General features: G+C 39.4%; 1 protein-coding gene across 1 annotated transcript in view; it reads left to right on the top strand.

Annotated features, from left to right (window-relative positions):
- Positions 1-4,466: 4,466 nt before the first annotated feature.
- Positions 4,467-18,910, top strand: part of KCND2 (potassium voltage-gated channel subfamily D member 2) — a 264,203-nt gene continuing 249,759 nt past the window's right edge. The window contains exons 1-2 of the mRNA XM_053943537.1: positions 4,467-4,511; positions 6,662-7,835. Coding sequence (XP_053799512.1) covers positions 6,721-7,835 — 1,115 coding nt within the window. The 5' untranslated portion in view covers positions 4,467-4,511; positions 6,662-6,720. The remainder of the gene's footprint in view (positions 4,512-6,661; positions 7,836-18,910) is intronic.

An 18,910-nucleotide genomic window follows, 5' to 3' on the forward strand; every position in this document is an offset into this window, starting at 1 on the left:
ACTGTGGTACAGGGGCTATTAGCAATTACTGGCATAAAAGGTGCCCCTACAGGCAGCTCTCCAGATGTTCTCAGTTTTGAAGAGTTACCAGCTTCATGCCAGCCTGCCTGACCTCAAGCTTCTTTCTTTGCTAAGAGCTGGATGGACTAAGGAAGAGATTTGCAATGCAAGATAATAACTTTATTCAATCTACTAACTTCTGAAAAATGTTCTACATTCATCTGTGCCAATGAATGACACATTGTTTCTATTAACTGTATTTTTGCACATATTCATCTCTTTCATATAGGAGTCCTATAAAGCTGCTGAAACTTGAAATGATAGAAGTTTTGCTGTAACAGAAACCAGTTATTAAAAATGGGAAGGATACAATTGCAGTCACTCTCAGTCAGAGCTTCAATACCACTCTCTGGGTACCCTCCACATCAGGTATTGAAGAGCAGAGCCAATCTAGTAACAAAACAGTTTAGAAAGGATTCACAGTATAAGAGAGATGGGACTAATTAGGCAAGCAGCCATTGATCGTTGTGAGGTTTTTGCAGGAGCAGAGGAAGGTGGCTAGCATCCAAACCCTACATTTCCTGGAATACAAAGAAAAAAGCAGTATCTAAAATGGTAATGTTTGGATGCAGATTGAAAGATTGCCATTCTGTATGTTATAGAGAACAAAAATTAAAAAGACAGTTAAGTCAAAAACTGTGAAGTAAAAAAAAAAATTGGTTTTTAAAATTTTGTTTGTGGAGTGAAACAGGAGTGTTTGATGACACTGAAGATTCTGCATGTGCTTAGGAATGTGGCAGTGGCAATGCAGAGTAAGTCTGGCAAGTGGCATCTTTGTCATAGGCATCCCAAAGTGCTTCAGTGCTACCAGGAGTATGAACTGTAGTCATTAATTAGTTTTCTACATGAATTCATTCTTAGTTTCTCTTTCTAAGAATGTGACCTTAAAGACACTTCAAGTCCAGGGTAGTTTCCCTTTGATGTAGCAGACTGGCTCAGGCTCTAAGTCTCAGGACCATTTTGCCTAAATGCAAAGTATCTTAATGCAAAGACTCATAACTTAAGGACCACAGCCATCCCAGACTGCCTTTTATAGTCAATTGACACTTTCCTACATACACTGAGATTGCAGGTAGGATAGATTGTTTTCCAGAGTTGTTTTTCCCTCTGTTGACTCCAAGAACTTAGGGGGAGAAGGCTCCTAATTAGGTACTACAGGTATTTAAAGCTAAATTGGTTGAAATTTAGTCTAATTACACAAACAAAACAGTTATTTGTTTGAAGATACTATATGAAACAAAACATGAATTCAAAATGAGAAATATGTATTTATCTAAAGTAAAATTTAAAAGTTACTCACCATTTCATTGATGGGTACAATATCACTAATCTGAAGAGGAATTCCAAGAACTTAATAAGACTAATAGATAGTTTAACAGAATTAATGTTTCATATAATATCTTATACATCAAGAAAAACATATATAATTACTAAATCAGTATTTGTTGGTTTAGAGAAGTTAAAGCAAATATATTTGAGATCAAATTAGTCCCTTCTTTGGAAGAGTGTATGGTCTTCTTGAGATGATTCCAAATATTGACTTAGCCTCACATTAAGAAAAAAGAAACTACTATGCTGACAGCTCTGCCTTCATGTTCCAGACTTTAAATCTGTAATAAATACATAAAAAAATCTTTTTCCGCAGAAGTTAGGGTCTTTTTTTAGGTTAACGGTGGCTATACTACCTTTCAGTTTGACTTCAGAATTTAAAAGAAATGGTGCATATGGTGCACTTCCCTCCACAGTATGTCTTAATCACTGACCAGTGAGAGGTCATTTTTTAATGTCCAGAGCAATCCATTTCTCCACATAGAAAGAAGGACACCAAGCTTCTTGCACTTGCACTGCAGAGTGACCTGAGCCTATTTTAGCAAACTCCCAGAAAGATGGCTTTTTGTCTTGGAAAAATTATCAAAAGCCTTCCACTTATTCTGTCTGGCCCAAAGCACAAAAAGCAGCTCAATTTAGACAAAAAAAAAAAAAAAAAAAAAAAAAAAAAAAAAAAAAAAAAAAAAAAAAACAAAACAAAACAAAAAAACCCCCAAAAAACCACACACACACAAAAAACCCCAAAAAAACCCCAAAAAAAACCAACCCCCCCCCCAAAAAAAAAAAAAAACAAAAAAAACTTTTGAAGGCAAGGAAACTGCAGTCTATGACTATAGATATTTGGGCTGATTCCATGTTTGAACAAAGCACTATTTTTTTTATATTTGCAAGGTAGAATCAAACATTTTCCTTTGTGAGACACATTCTTAATCTCACAACCTAGTTCTTCAAGGGGCTGTATTCTAGAAATTCTTATATTGGACTTTTGCTACTTAGATGGTTTCAGGAATGTTCCCTTCATTAAAAAAAAAAAAAAAAACCCAAAACAAACCAACAAAAAAAAACAAAACCTAACAAACCTCAGAACAAAACACCATTGGCAGTGTTTTTTTCTCAAAAGGAAAGAAAACTGTCTTAATACCAGAAGAATTAAAAAGAGGGGACACACATGTGCTCTCAGTCTGTAAAGAAAGCTTACAGTTTCAAACATTTTAAATATTTTAAAAAATAAGTTCATTAATATAAACTTCTGCATCATAGCTGGTAGCTTATTTAATCCTCAGAGAGTTCTTTGTGTCTCATGACTTTGGAATGAATTAAGAAACAGCTCATCTTAGAGCCCATTGTGCATTCCCCTTAGCATCATTTTCTTCTTTTCCTACAATTACTAAGATTTATTTTCTTCCCTGGAAAATAGGATTTTTGTCTCATTTGAGTCCCTGCTATTTAATTCCTACTTGAAGTCATAATCCTCCCTGTCACATCACACCAATCTCTTTGTAGCCAATTCTGATTTCACAGGCAGGATTTTGACTTAGGAAGACCTGATTATTTAGGTACACCTTATGTAGTAGGATTTAGTCCTTCTGAAACATACAAAGTAAGAAATACTTCAGGCAGGCAATTTTAATGAACATAAGGTACTAGCTGTGAAAATTTGAGTTCCTGGCTATCACTTCTCAGTAACATATTAATTAAGGAGTCAATAGAGTGTAGTCTTTTCCTTCCAAGACTTTGTTTTGGAAAGATGCCTCTGTGATATACAGGCTGTCCACAAAAATTTAAGGCAAGGCAATCATTTTTCCAGGCAATGGTGTCAGAAAAGTCTCTAAACCTCAACTGGTTTCAAACCTCTACTTAAACAGACTAAATGCTATAATGCTATGTGGTACCCAAAATTGTCAAAAAATATAGGGTTTGTTTGGGATTTTTTTCCATTTTTTTAAATGAAACTCGTAAATTTCTGAAACAACTTTAAGATTGCAACAGGAATCCAGGTGTTTCTTTAATGGCACCCGTTCTCATGGGTTCTCTCTATGGATAGAAAATTCTTTATTGCGAGACTTCTATTCAGGAAAAACTCTAAAGAAAAAATCAACTTAAACCAGCAACTGATTTTTGTAAAGCTAGGCATGTTAAAAAAAAATAAGAGCAGTTATTGATTACAAAAAGAATATATAGCTGACAAGGAAACCTCTTGATTTTCAGGAAAGGAAAGCAACAAATCAAAAACCAAGTTCAGGAAATATACAGAAAGTATATTTTATTTAATGTGATATTTTATTTCAAGTGACTTGATATATGCAATCAGTAATCATCACAAGTTTTCCTATATTAGAGTTTGTACTCAAACATTTTTAAGCCTTTTCTCTCCGTGCTTTCAAGCATTACTTGTATGAACAGCTTAGGCTGTAGCTTAGGCTACAATACTGAAAGTGCTCATCTTTTCCATGGGAACTTAGATGTGAATATATACTGAAGGTGAGCATATTATTAAAATACAGAAAAGAGTTAACTCCCAAAGTTCAGTGTGTATTGGTTTATTTTTGCTTTGGGTTTCTTTGGCATATATCTCAAATAGCTTATCAGAGTGGAAGGTTTGGTTGCAAAAACTTCACATGTAAAGGAACCTATTTATTCTGTGATCCTTTTCAAAACCTCTTACTACCAAACGGAAATTTGGTAGTAAGGCAAATTAGAAGGAGGAATATATTCTGGTATCTTCTTGCAAGGTCTATGAAGAAGACATAGAACGGTTTCAGAATCTTGATTGAAAAATATAGACCGTTCCCTCTATTTATCGGCACTATCAGAGCGGCACGCAGAGCTCGGGAAATTACGTGCTCGTCTAGCCCGGAGATCTGGCGGTGCCGCGAGCTCGGCAGCGGCTGGAGGCGGCGGCGGGGCCGGGGCGGGCGAGCGGCGGCGCGGGCAGAGCGCTGGGGGTGCGCGGAGCGGGGGCTCGCCCGGCCCCGCAGCGGCGCCCCGGCGGGAGCTCCCTTCCCGTCATCCACGCGCCATCTAGCGTCGGGAAAAGGGACGCGGCTCGGCACGGGAGCGGAACGGAGAGGAGGAGGAAAAGGCTCCCACACCCGTCCCAGCTCTCGCCCTTCCCAAAGCTGGTAAGAGCCATTTGGATATTGCAGCCAGAACTACGGAGTGGCTCGGGGCGGGTCGTGAGGAACATCCTGCACTTCACTCCCAGGCATCTCATTCCCCCTTTTTTGCAGTGAACGGTTCCCTTTGCCTTGAAAGCAGCTAGCGCTCCACTGAAATCCCCTCGGTACCTCACCTAAGCTGCCGCCGCCGCCCGATCCCTACCCAAAGCACCGCGAACTCCAGAGGGTCTGTGCGGCGTTGCCGGCGGAGGGGTTGGACCGCACGATCCCGGCCCCGCAGAGACACACACCGGCACACACACCGGCACACACACCGGCACACACACCGGCACACACAGCGGCACACACAGCGGCACAGCCGCGCTCCCTGCCTGCCCTGCCGGCGCGGCTGCCCGCAGCCCTTTTGTTTCGCCCGCGGAGCGATGTCCTGCCCACCCGCCCCGCGCTTCCCCGCGCCCGCACCGCCGCCCGCCCATGCGCCCCTCGCCCGCGGGCGGCGGCGGCGCGGCGGGGTGGCATGGCCCGCCCGCCTTGGGGGAGGCAGCGGGAAGCCCCCTTCCCCGCCCCCGGCCGCGCCAGGGCCTCGCCGCTGCCTCCCGCAGCCCGCGGCAGGGCAGGGGCAGCGGCCGCAGCCGCAGCCGCGCCTGACAGCGGCTCCGCGCCGCAGGATCCGCGCCCCGCAAGGACGTGCTCCAAGAGCTGCCAGGCGCGATTACGTTGTTTTTTTCCCCCCACCCACCCCTTGAACTTGTTGCTTGGCGCTCGGCGGTGGCGGAGGGGGGTGGGGGTGGGGGAAAGCCTTATTATCGATGTCCCTTTGGATGCGATCAAGCTTTCTCAGGAGCAACTACTTCCCCGTCGTTCCCGGCGGGGCGCGGAGATCTAGCGGCAGAGCCCGTATTTCCAAAAGTCTCTATGCAACTGAGCGCTCTCGCCAGACTTTCACAGGTAGGTGCCGCAGGCTGGGCACGTCTGGAGCGATTGGAAAACTGAGCCGAGGGGAAGGGGCGAGAGGAAGGAGGCGGGGGTACGGGGGGAGTGGGGGGGGGGGTATGATCCACCACCGACCGCCGAGCCCTACGGCACCCCGTATCCCTGCTCCGCGCCCCCCCGCCCGCCCCGGTCCCTGGCCTCCCCCGCCGCCAGGGAGATCCTGCCCCTCTCCCGCTCCACAGCCAGCCTCCCTTGGCTTCGCCTTTCGCCGCCCGCTCGGGCGCTCCCGGGGATGCCCCGTGCAGCCCACCTACTGCATGTGTCTCCAAAGCCCCCGCCCCTGCCCTCGCCAGGACCGCGGGGGCTCTCCCTGACCCCGGTCTCCTCGCCGCAGATCAGCCCCTGTCCGTGCCCTGATGCTCCGTCCGGGGAAGAGCCCCGCTTTGCCCGCTCCTGCTCTGTGGGGCGCTCCCCGCTCCCGGCGCCCCATCCCCGGCATCCCTCTGCCCTTCAAAGCATTTCCTGCACGGAAAACTTGCCTTAAAGTTTAATGCTGCCGCCCGGAGCTCCTCCCCCTGCCCCGCCGGCTCCCCTGGCCCCTAGCCGGTATCTGGAGGAGTCCCCGGACGGCGATTAAAGGTCAGGGAGAGGATTCTTCCCGCCGCTGCTCCAGGGCTGCCGCCGGGAAGGGGGGTGGCCCGCCCGGCCCATCCCCTCCGCCCCTCCACGGCGAGCGGCGGCGGCGTTGGCGGCCCCGCTGCAGCCGCCCGGGAAGGGCTCCGCTGGCTGCCGCGGCCCGGCTCCGGCGGCGGGCGGGGAGCAAGCGGAGGAGGGGCGGGGGGACCGGCTGCATCGCGTGTGGAGGAAAATCTCCTTCCAGGTGGCTGCACAGATGCACTAGAGCTACTAGCCGGCTCCAGGGGCTAGTGATTTGAGGACTGTTGCTTCCATGCAGGGGCCTCGAATGGAGACCTTATATCCAAAGGATCTGGCTGTTAGAGAAGATGTTTTGAATACAGAGATTTTCCAAGTGCCCTCATTTATTGTCCTAACAGTCTGACCATCACCTGGAAAGCATATTCTGGGGGGAAAAGGTGGAGGAAACAAAAAGGAAGCAAAAAGGTTTTCACTTAATACTGATTATCACAAAAATGTTCAGAAATTCTGCTGCCTCAAGAATGTGTGAGAATTTGTATTTTTCTTTTCCCTCTCTATTTTAGTGGTTGGACCAGAACTGTGTCTAGATTGACTCCCTTAGCTGTAATAGGTGTTTGGAACCATGGCGGCAGGTGTAGCAGCTTGGTTACCCTTTGCCAGGGCAGCAGCCATAGGATGGATGCCAGTGGCTACTGGTCCCATGCCAGCTGCTCCACGGCAGGAGAGAAAGCGAAGCCAGGACTCTCTGATTGTGCTGAATGTGAGTGGCATCCAGTTCCAGACATGGCTGGACACCTTAGAGCGCTACCCTGACACTCTGCTGGGCAGTTCAGAACGGGACTTCTTCTACCACCCTGAGACACAGCAGTACTTTTTTGATCGGGACCCTGACATTTTCCGCCACATTCTCAACTTCTACCGTACCGGGAAGCTTCATTATCCCCGCCAGGAGTGCATCTCAGCTTATGATGAGGAGCTGGCCTTCTTCGGCATCATCCCTGAGATCATTGGTGACTGCTGTTATGAGGAGTACAAGGATCGCCGGCGGGAGAATGCTGAGCGCCTGCAGGATGATGCTGATACGGATCATGTAGCTGAGAGCTCCCTACCCTCAATGACAGCTCGTCAGAGGATGTGGCGGGCCTTTGAAAACCCACACACCAGTACCCTGGCTCTGGTCTTCTATTATGTCACTGGTTTCTTCATTGCCGTCTCTGTTATTGCCAATGTGGTGGAGACAGTGCCCTGTGGGGTAAGCCCGGGTCGCATCAAAGAGCTGCCCTGTGGAGAGCGGTATGCAGTGGCTTTCTTCTGTCTGGATACTGCCTGTGTCATGATCTTCACAGTTGAATATCTCCTACGTCTGCTGGCAGCTCCTAGTCGCTACAAATTCGTGCGCAGTGTCATGAGTATCATTGATGTGGTGGCCATTATGCCATATTACATTGGCCTGGTGATGACAGATAATGAGGATGTCAGTGGAGCTTTTGTGACATTAAGAGTCTTTCGTGTCTTCAGAATCTTTAAGTTTTCCCGCCACTCGCAGGGTCTGCGCATCCTGGGCTACACGCTGAAAAGTTGTGCCTCGGAGTTAGGCTTCCTCCTCTTCTCACTCACTATGGCCATCATCATCTTTGCCACAGTCATGTACTATGCAGAGAAAGGTTCATCAGCCAGCAAGTTCACCAGCATCCCTGCAGCCTTCTGGTATACCATCGTCACCATGACAACACTGGGGTAAGTGCAGCTGGTGTTTGGTTACAGCCAACATTTCAACAAGTGTATTAGCACAAATGGAAAAATACTCAATTTAAAAAAATGGTGGTAGAAAAAAATGTGAGGGTAAGTTTTTGTTAGAAAACTTTAAGAATACAACTTGTTACTTCCTTCTAGACGTTTTACATGTTTAAGTTAACAGCATTGCTGAAATTAAAATAGCCCAAATCCAAAACCTGCAAAAAAACTGAAAAAGCAAACAACAAAACAAAGCAAAAAAGTCTTGAAACTGTTTGGTTTTGGACAGCAAAATTGGAATATTTTATGAGTATGTGTGAGTTATCAGTGGGTTTTTAATGGAGTACTGTCTTTGCTGGCAGGCCCTGTTACAGGGTTGCTAAATTATTAATGTTTATAAGGAGAACCAAAGTGCAAGCTTTTAATTTGATCAGTATGTGGATCTGCCATTTTGTTTTAAATCGTGTATTGATGTAGACCTGGATATTGAATTTGTTATTACAAAGAGATTTATTTTCATGAAAATCATACCTTGTCTTTACAAAAAAAATATATTTGTGATTTTATTTAAGACACTGAACACATTTCCTTTGATTTTCATGGACCTATAACTTTTAAATTATGAGTATCAAGCTACACTGACTGGTGACACACTCTGGAAAATGATCTGAGGAAGTGTGAGACATATGACACATCAAGCATTTGTCTTTAAACAATTCTAATGGCAATACAATTTCTTTCAGAAAATAAGGGTTTAAAAGTGTCACTGTTGACATTAGAAAGTAATATATTTTAATGGAAAGATGAGAGAAAGTATTACTTTATTAAGTCTCTGATACAAGCATCTGATTGTATCAGCTGATTCTCTGCACCAAGTTATAAAATGCTTTTGTCTGTAGTTACAACAGGGATTTAGAAAGTTGACTAATTTGAGGTGACAATTTTTCCCTATTCTTAATTTTGATTTGTATAGTGCCATCTATGAAATTGAAAATTTGTTGAATCATTACAAACTGACTAGTTATTTAATAATTACAGATACTAAATGACAAACTTAGCACTTTCATTAAGGCCAAGCCCATCATTTTATTAGCATTTTGCCATGTCTTGTTGGGACTGTTGAGATTTATGAAACATGTATAACTTTTAAATTTAACAAAATGAAAGTGCATTATTAAACTATTATGAAAACTTGATTTATTATGTGCAATAGTAATTTACTTAGGAAATGTGCATACAAAATATTGAAAAAGATAAAAGGAATATCTTATGCCACCATTTTTTATACAAGGCTTTTATCTTCAATGTCATATAACAAATGAAGATAAATATAGTGCATAGTAAATATTTCATACTTCTTGTAAGGCCAAGTTATGCTAAAAAGGAGTGACAAGAGCTTTGGGGATTTTAACCTTCCTTTTAGGTTCCTGGGTGGCTTTTTAGTTTTCATTTTCTGTTGCCGGTGACAAATGGAAGGGATCAGTTAGAAGAAGAAACAAGTTAGGCATGGTAACTAGATCCACATTCCTGTATTTTCTGATGCTGATTTTTTACCATTTATTTTTAATTAGAACAGCGATGTTTTCAAGAAAGAATTGACTGGTACTTTAATATAAAAAACCAGAAGCGGGTATATGGTTCTTTTGGTAACAAAAGGTACTTTCTGATTAAGTTTTTCCATGTTCATGCACAGTGTGGAAAGTACTTGTCCATGGTACTGAACAGAAACTTTTCTTTTATGCCCAAATTGTGACTGATTATTGCACAGGTATGGTATCACAGCTGGTGTTGATATGATTTGTTTGTTTCTTTGGCACACACACACACGCACATGTACATGAGTATTATTCTGTAATTCCAGGTTTTGAAGTATTACTCTGAGTAAAATCTTCAAAAGTACTGCTGTAATTTGAACATAATTTCAAATCTCTTTGAATAGAACCTAAGAACCTGTTTTTAAGTATACAACGACATAATATTTTGGTCCCAAGTGGAACAAAAAGGGTTAAAGAGAATCTTTTCATGCTTGACTCGTTTTTAAGGTAGTTTGAACAGAGAAAGTTTTGAGCATGTTGAACAGAGAATGTTTTGAGCCTGTTGAACAGAGATCCAAAGTCTTACCCTCAGGAGTTCAGGTATGATACAGGTTCAAATATGACAGACATCTCCAATTTTCATGAAATCTTTAATCAGTGCATTAGCTAGATTATGTCCTTTTAATAACATCATGATAACTTCGTAAAGATTATGTTTAAATGTTAAATATGTGAATAATTTAAATAAAATTAACATAATAAAACCTTTGAAATCTTTTTAGTTGATGGAATAATTACACAAAAGGAGAGGGAAGTTATAGGGAAAAGCATCAAGGGTCAGTGAAAGCTGATTGTAATTAGTACTGATACCTTTTCTGTGTGCTAAAGCTTACCACCTCTTTACTAATATAGAATTCCTGTTCATTTTAACTTTAGTTTTAGCTGAATCAGGGGTGTACAAATGGACTTGATAGAAACAACTTCTCTCATTTAGAAACAAAGCTTGATGAAGTCTTTATGTTTTAAATGACAGTAGCACACAACAGTTATGTGAAATACTACAAAAATTCATGAAAGCTAATAGTGAATAATAGATTAACATAAAATTGAGTGTTTGAGTCTTGGTGTCATTGTCATATTTTTCTAGATAGCAAGGGTATTGAGTAAGCGACCTTTGCAATTTGGGGAGTTATTACCTTGGAAGCAGAGCTATATTTCTCAGTTCTGCATGATTGCTGAGCAATTAAAGTGTCTTTAAAAAACATAGATTACATTTTCCTTTGCAGAGTGCTAGTGACTTCAAATATTACTATATTTTTGCCTCCAAGGATATCCCAGCTATTAACTGCTCTTGACTGCTCAGCTCAAGTAGTACATGCATGTGGAAATGTTACATGAAAGAGCTGGAAAAAATGAAAAGAAGGGAAGAAAGGAGCAAAGGAAAAAAGAGAACATGAGGAAAAATAAAGGCAGAGAAAGAGAAGAGGAAGTTACCTCTAGAAAAATAGCATGCACACTTCCAGAAACTGAACTGTCTGATTTTGAACTTCAAACTAGTGTTTTATCAGGATTAATTCTGGCAAAAGTAAAGTAGAAACAAGAAGAGAAAATAGAATAAAATTGAAAGAGGTCACAAAATATTTTATGGAGATTCAAGGTAATAGCGGCAAGCATAGAGGTCAAGAATGAGGTTAGTGTGAAGATGACAGAGAGAAGAGCTCAAGTCTACTGAACTGGGACTGGCAGACCTCCACAGGGGCTTGTGAACATCTACACCCATAATGACAGTTCTGTCACTTTCTGCTGTCACCTTATAACATGACAATCTAATAAATTTCTATCTGCCCCGTCAGGAGCCAGCAAATGAGCTGGAATAGCTGGTAAGGTTTTGATGGTGTAAGGATATTGTTTGTTCCCAAGTCAGTCAGAATTGTAGTGTAGTTTGTGTTTTATGAAGATATTATACTTTAAATAAGGAACGTAGTGCTCATCTGTGAGTAGTTTTAAAACAATCTCACTGCTATATTAAAATTCCATTTTTATAGCCGTTATATTGGGTAGCTTTATCAAGTCACACAATGCTTCAGTAGATGAGCAGAATACTTTATGAAAGGAAGCTTAAACTTGACTACTCATTTATTTGCTTTCATTGTATAAACTAGAGGTGTGTCTTTTAGCAAAGATAAAGCAACTATTTGTTTTCAGTACTTGTTAATATAGCCCATAATGTGTGAGGAAACCCACTAAAGATATATCAAATTCTCTGAAGACTTTATAATAAACAGATGACTAGATGAAATAAAAGAAAGCCTCAAACAGTGAACAAAGGAAGAGAGCACATTCATGTTCTTTGCCATCTTCAGTCCTTTTTCCACTCTTTTTTCATTACTATGGGTATATTCTATCCATTTCTTTTTTCCATTATTTATTCCAACTACCACTTCCCATAGTTTTCATGGTTGGGCTTTATCTACTGGTTGACACCTTTCCTCCCTTCTTCAAGATGAGGTTAACATTTTGTAGTAACACTCTACTGGCTTTATTTTTTTTCTTCTACTCCTTTTTTTCCAGATTCCTAATTCATCCTTCACTACTAGATCAAATCTTTCATTTATTTGTCATCATTGTCATTCATTTGACCTGAACTTTCCTCAGAACAGATTTTTTGCTCTGAACTTTGTTTGATATATTTTTCTTATGAGCATCATAAAATTTCCACATCATCACTTTTTTCTCAAATGACACACATACTCCCTTTTCTCACCACTGTGTTATTTTCAGTGTGTTTAGTTCCTTATAGTCCCTGCATTTTAGTTTGAAATTATCCATCTCATTAGAAATTTTGTTTAAAAATTGAGTTTAATAAAATCTGACGAGAGAAAAAATTCAAAATCTTTGTTTTATGAAAAATTTCATTATAAGTTTGGATATATTCTTATGATTAGTGTTAGAAATGTAAAGATTCACAAAGTTAGAGTATTTTTTCTGTATCTTGTACGTACATATTACTCATTCATTTTTTGTTTGATATTATCAACCCTGTTTCAAATAGAATTCCTCTATTTTTGTCTTCTTATATACAACCTAGTGGATTTTGTATTTTACAAATGTGTTTAATGTCTCAATCTATTTTCTCTTCACAGCAGAGACATTTAGCCTATACAACAGAGGAGGGACAAAGTGTAGTTGTGATCACCTTCAAAGTACATTAGTAGATATTCAAAAAGGGCTCCAGGGAGAATCTGTTATACTAAGGGTCATTTTGATTGCAGTAAAAAAAAAATCTTTGATCTGTAACAAAAAAGATTACTGAAATTATTTTGGGCTGTTGTTGCTTGATGGAGAGCAGAGTAATTGTATTCTTATTTAGTTGCACTGGGGACCAGCTTTTGTCTTCAAAAAAATCCTGAAAATCTCTTAGAGGAAGAGGACTTATCTTGTTTCACTCATTTGTCTTGAGCATGAACTTCCTTAGTTCAGTTATGAAGAACATGAAGGTGATGCTTAACAAAAAGATCTTTCTGCTCAGGATCTAATATATTTGCTCCTTTGATAGAAACAGATGGAATTTTGTTTCCTTGCTGTTACTTTGAGACAAGAAAAAGAACAATCAGATTACTGTGGACTTGGATGTGGCATAGAAATATTCTTAGTACAGCAGAACTAATTATGTTGGAGAGTAATTATGACTAGTGCCTGATCTGTTAACTAGGGCCTATCATTCAAGTAATCATCAGTGAATACTGTCATTTTAGTAAAATCTTTAAGTGATCAAACCCAAGAAGTTCAAACTGAGTGATGACAATCTGTGACTCACATCATTGTGCCTTTGTCTAAAATGAAAAATTTGCAATAAAAAAGCCATATAAATCTATGAATACAGTATTAGAAAGGGTGCCTGCCATACAAAAAAATATCTGGAAATGGAAACTGTATTTCTGAAGAGGGGAACATAAATACCACACAAATAAAGTGACTATTCAAAATAAGTTTAGAACATCTTGCAACTTCAGGGTGACAAGTTTTCAGATATTTGAAAGAGGGTCTAGCGAATTACTCCTTTTACTTGATTTTTATGACATTATAATCCATTGGCAGAAGTTCATAATATTCGTCATGGCAAGCTAATGAGAGAAGAATCTGGTTCATCATGGTTTAAGATTATAGATCGTTCCAAAGAGGGAATATAAATTAGAAATACAGGAATTGTTTAGAATCAGCCTTAACAGGTTTCATTAGTTACCTGACAACAGAGCTGACAGAGTGATGGGAAAGATCCTGTATATTTCTGTACCTATCATTTCTTGGGCAATAGGTGGGAGCACAGGCTTTTCTGGAAGACATAGTCTTTAAGGCATATTTTATTTTTTTCTGAATTGATTATGCAGTGGAGAAAAGGTTTTGAATATATTGACAGTGCTTTAAAATGATAGCTCTACGCTACACTTCCTGGCACAATAATAGTCACCATGCTTTGACTTCAACTCCTAACACAGTTAGGAGCACTAATTTCTACCACTATTTCTTAATATCTTTTTTTATGAAGTACATGATTTTGATCTTCCTGTGTCTCTGGTAATGTTTTATAAACATCTTGTTAAGTAAAAAAGCTGTGGGGTTTGTTTTGACAAAAAAGAATCAATTTTCACCAAAGTACACTATGAAATTTGCATTATTTTCACAGCATAGACTTAAATACATGTGATTTGAGATGAAATAAAAAATAATGCTTTTGACTAGAGCATCTGATGTGTAACAGGTATGAGTGCCCTGTAGAAAAATCCTGGAGACAAAAATTTACTCAGGTATCTGGTGTATGAATGCTCAGGTTTAAACATGAGTACCTATGAAGATCATGTGATCAGTGCATAAAAAAGAAAAAAATGTAACAGGATTCATCTCTATTATAATTCAAATGAGACTGCACTCCTTTTCTCATAGCAGCATAGACACAATTTATGCATTATTAGGAAATACATCTTAATGTACCTGGTTATCAGTACACTATTCCTACTACCGTAAGTTCAAATTCTTGCAGTTAAGTGCATTGACAAAAGCTAATAAAACAGTAAAAGACTTCTATCTTTCTGATTATTAAAGATACAAAGATATCAGCCATATAAGGAATTGTATTTTTTTGTGTGTTTAGAAAAGCAGTTTCATTTCTTATGTTCCACTGCGCAGTATTGTTCCTTATCTGCAGATTTCCATCCTGAAGGCTACTGTATAAATGTACTTAATTAGAGCATGATTCTTCAGTTAGAGAAAATGTGAGGTTGCTAAAAAACCTAGAAAAATGTTTTTCGTATGAACAAAGTAAAATTTTGCATATTTAAAGCACTTAGGAATAGTAGTTTTTATTTCATCCCTGTTTTTTCTGTTTCATCTGTGTTACTGGTTTCTTTGATCTGATTGGTTTAACTGAGAAATCAAGTTTCACAGACATAGAGATCTCCTGTGTTTATTTATTTATAAGGCCCAAACAATACAAGGGACAATTTAAAGGCATTTATGTGTCTGAAGATGAAGGTAGGCACTCGGAAGAGGCTTGGGTGTTAGAAACACAAAGGAGAGCAGCTGAAGCTAGCAACCTAGTCACTTCTAGGATTAACTTAGTAAGGAGTAACTTCTAGGATAAGTATAGAATACTGTACTTTGGGTATGTCCCAGAGGCAGGATCAAATGCCCCTACCAGAATCAAATGGATCCTGCTACGGTTCAGGTCTTGTTAAAATAGAATATGCCCTATTTTTACGTAATATTGTAGAAAGGAGGAAAGAGTGTTGTGTGTATGGTATGCTTAGGAAAGAGGAATGAGTAATTCAAGAAAAAAAGAAGAGTAACTGAAAGAGTAATGTAAATTATCCAAGGAATATATTTTTTGATCCTAATTTTCTGTCTCTGTGGTTTTCAAACCAAGAGTTCAGCATGAAAAGATATGTAAGAAATGGAAGCTATGACACCTAGATATTATTAATGGAAATATTTTTAGAAACAGTGTGAAAAATTATGAAACAGTGTCAGGTAGGTGATTCCATTTTTCAAATAAACATGCAATCTGTGGATTTATTGGTTTCAGTAGGTATCTTATTTAGCTTATACACAGTAAATTTGTTAAGATTCTGACGTGTGGTAAGAAAAGGTAAAAGGTAATTCTGACCACTGTAAATTCATCCCCTTCTCTAGTATGGTGGCAAACATTCTTATTTTGTGTCTATTTGATTTTTTAATGGACAGTGTTTGTAGAATTATACAAGAGGTTTGAGAAGTATTTTGCCTGCCTTTGAGTTTTCTTTTTGTGCCGTAATATGAACTTTGTAAGCAGAATCCACAGTTCTGCTAGTTAATTTTTACCTTAATCTCTGTTCCTAAATGAAGCATATTTAAAACACATTTTCCTGTTATTTTCCTAATTCTTTGTAAAAAAAAATTATTTCCTGAGGTAGGCATCTTATATCACAGTTCTTTCTCTTTGAGGAAGCATTGTGATTTGTGAGCTGATGTTTAACTGGATGGTGTCTAGCTCAGTTTTGTACTTACTACCACTTGCACTAAGGCTTTTTATCAAAAAATAACATATGGAAAAAAAATCCCAATATTGAGAACACTTGTATATTTTTAAAAAATATGATCTGTTATAATATCAGCATTAAAACAGAAATATTATAAAATATGTATCTGTAGAAATAAATTTAGCTGTTTGATTATCAAAGACTCAGTGTCCTTAGCTAAGACTTCTTATAGTATAAAAGGCAGTATAAACTTCTAGGATTTTATTTAATTCCTCTGAGTACTTTGGTAAATTAAAATAAAGTAAGTATGTTTCACTACAGTTTAAATCTCTTGGATTAAGAGAATTCATTTTGGATTAAGAAGTAACTGTGAACCTCCTTAATGGTATCTGTAATAGCCTAATTTTATGATAATACATTAACATGCTTTAATTAATTATTATTTTGGATAAAAAATATTTTGAGGCCAAACCCTAATTTTTCAAATGTGCATCCAGAGGCACCGATTTTTTTCTATGAATTATACTGGCAGATTCTCAAAATATTTTGGCTGGTACACAGGGAACAGTCTTTCAAATTATCACTTGAAAGCTTGGCCATCCAGGCATTCCCTGTAAATGGCTGAGAGTTAGACTATAAGGCTGTGAAGGAATTAATTTAGGATTGTGTAATAGCTTACAGTCTGAATGTGTCTTTTGCATCCTAACTCACTGCTTCTTTCAGTAAGATGAATCAAGAGAGGTTTCTGTATGAGAGCATATGTATTGTGAGTGGGATCCTTAAGTTTTCATTGTTACTATTCATATGCCCCTTTTTTATAGACCAAAAGAGGAGTTTTATTATTGTGTTAGTGCCCTTACTTTCATTTTCTGCAACTTTTATCTCTTCCACTTGCAGCCACTTAACAATTCCCTGAGCATCCTTATCAGCTATGGGCAGCAGCTACTGCACTGTGCAGAGTTGCTTAGGAACAAAATTGATGCTCTTTGACATGGTGGATGACAGCTGCAACACACTGGTCCCCAACTCTCCTTCTTCCTACAGAGGAATAAAAAGCAGAGAGGTTGAAGATGTTTTCCAAATCTGATTGTGAAGAGCCTATATACTTTTTTTGATTTAGAGTATCTAATCACTTCATTGTTGGTATGCAACAGGTTAAGAATTGTGGCCTTTCTATTGAAGACACAGCACTATCAAACAATCTTCAGTAACAACACTTTTAAACTCTTTGTAATATAAATACCACGATATCTTGCTCTACTTCTAGAATTGAGAATTTTTAGTTTTTCTAAACTTTTTCGTTTGGTTTGTTATTGATGCATTTGTTTACATCAGTTGATGGAATCCAAGTTGAAACATGGATGTCATGGACTAGAAACAGGAGAACTGGGCAAACAGAGTATATACACCTATTCTCACACAACTGGTGAGAGCTATGCTTGCAGCATAGCTCTTCTGTTTATTTGATATGTATGTATATAAAATTAAACTTTCAATATTGTAAACTCTAGACTGTTTGAGAATTTAGGTGGAATTTGCTATTTTAGCATCTGAATGGAAGCTTGATAGAGTACAAATTGAAGCTTTCCCACAGACAGATAGTTTAGAGTAAATCTGTCCACAGACTGGCTTAATGATTTGACATGTTCAGTATTAGTTATTTTCCAAGTGAAAGGGAAGTTTGTTTTATCTGATTTGCTTGTGAACACAGTATGTGCCAAAAGGTGCCAAGTTTTAGAGGTAAATACTACAAATGAATCTCCTTACAAAAAAAGTCCCAGGTAATATGTGATATGTATGCTGTCCTTCTCAGACCATGTGCTACTTCTGACACTTCTCTCCCTTCATCCCATCACAGTCAAATCACCGTAGAAGTTGCAGCTGCTGAAAGGCTGCAACTGTCATAATTCCTTTAGCCTACAGTTTCTTTCCTGCAAATGCCCAAATTTTTGAAGTTTATTGCATTAAATAATTCATGGGAGAAGCAATGTTCCTAGTCGTGCTGGTAAGCCCTTCAGCACAGTTCAGCCTCTTGCTGCACTGGCAGAGCTGTGGCAGTCTCTCCTCTGGGGACAGGCACAGCTGCAGACCAGAGATGGTGCTGACTTATTGTGTCTGGCACAGATGACCAATGATTTTAAAATATAGACATCTTTGTGCAACAGTGCACATGCAAGATAAAATCCTACTTGTGGGAGGGGGAGATAGGAACCAGTTTTGTTTCAGGTCTCTAGAAGATAGAGAAGAGTGCCTGTAGTGGACTGCCCAAATCCCTTTGGATGCTGCTGCCTTCTGGCAACTGGCTGCCCTGAGCCCTCTTCACACCATGAGTACAGCACAATGTCTGTCAGGCAGTCATCCACAGAGTGAATTTACAGTGTGCTTGGCCATACAATAGCAAAGAGTTTTGGGGTCTTGCTATACTTTTCCAGACTGCATGTGAGCTTTCCCTATTACTCTATGTAGTCACAACATTTAGTGTGCACTGCTTGCTATGCTTTGCAAACAAATTAAGTAAATACAGAGAAAAGTGACAGATGATTTGGAATACTGAACAGAAAAATGAATGGAAGTATGGATTTAGATCCACATAAATGGTTTTGAAATATACATATATCAAAAGACTGAAAACAGATTGGTTCATCTTTTTAGTCTCTCTCAGTGGTGTATCTTTTGCTTTAATATACTTTCTGATACCTGTTTTCTAGCTCACTAGCTATTCTCAGAGGTTCCCTTGTTTTCAAAGCAAACAAATCCAAATGCAACAGAAAGGTTTCCTTAAATAAACCTTTCATATTGCCTGTGCATAGTTAATTTCCTAGTCCCTATGTTTGTGTGGAAGGATATAGCTGTAGAATTTAGAGATCATATCTTAGGTGTGTGGTTTTTAAAGAAGATAATCAAGACATAAAACTATTTTAAAGGCAACAAATAGGACATGCTGTACAATAGAATTATTATGGAAGAATCCGGAGGTGGAATTCCAACTTATTTCTCTGCCAGTTGCTTACTATCTATCTCTGGGAGATAT

This window comes from Vidua chalybeata, chromosome 5 (genome assembly GCF_026979565.1).
Source record: "Vidua chalybeata isolate OUT-0048 chromosome 5, bVidCha1 merged haplotype, whole genome shotgun sequence".
NCBI lineage: Eukaryota > Metazoa > Chordata > Aves > Passeriformes > Viduidae > Vidua > Vidua chalybeata.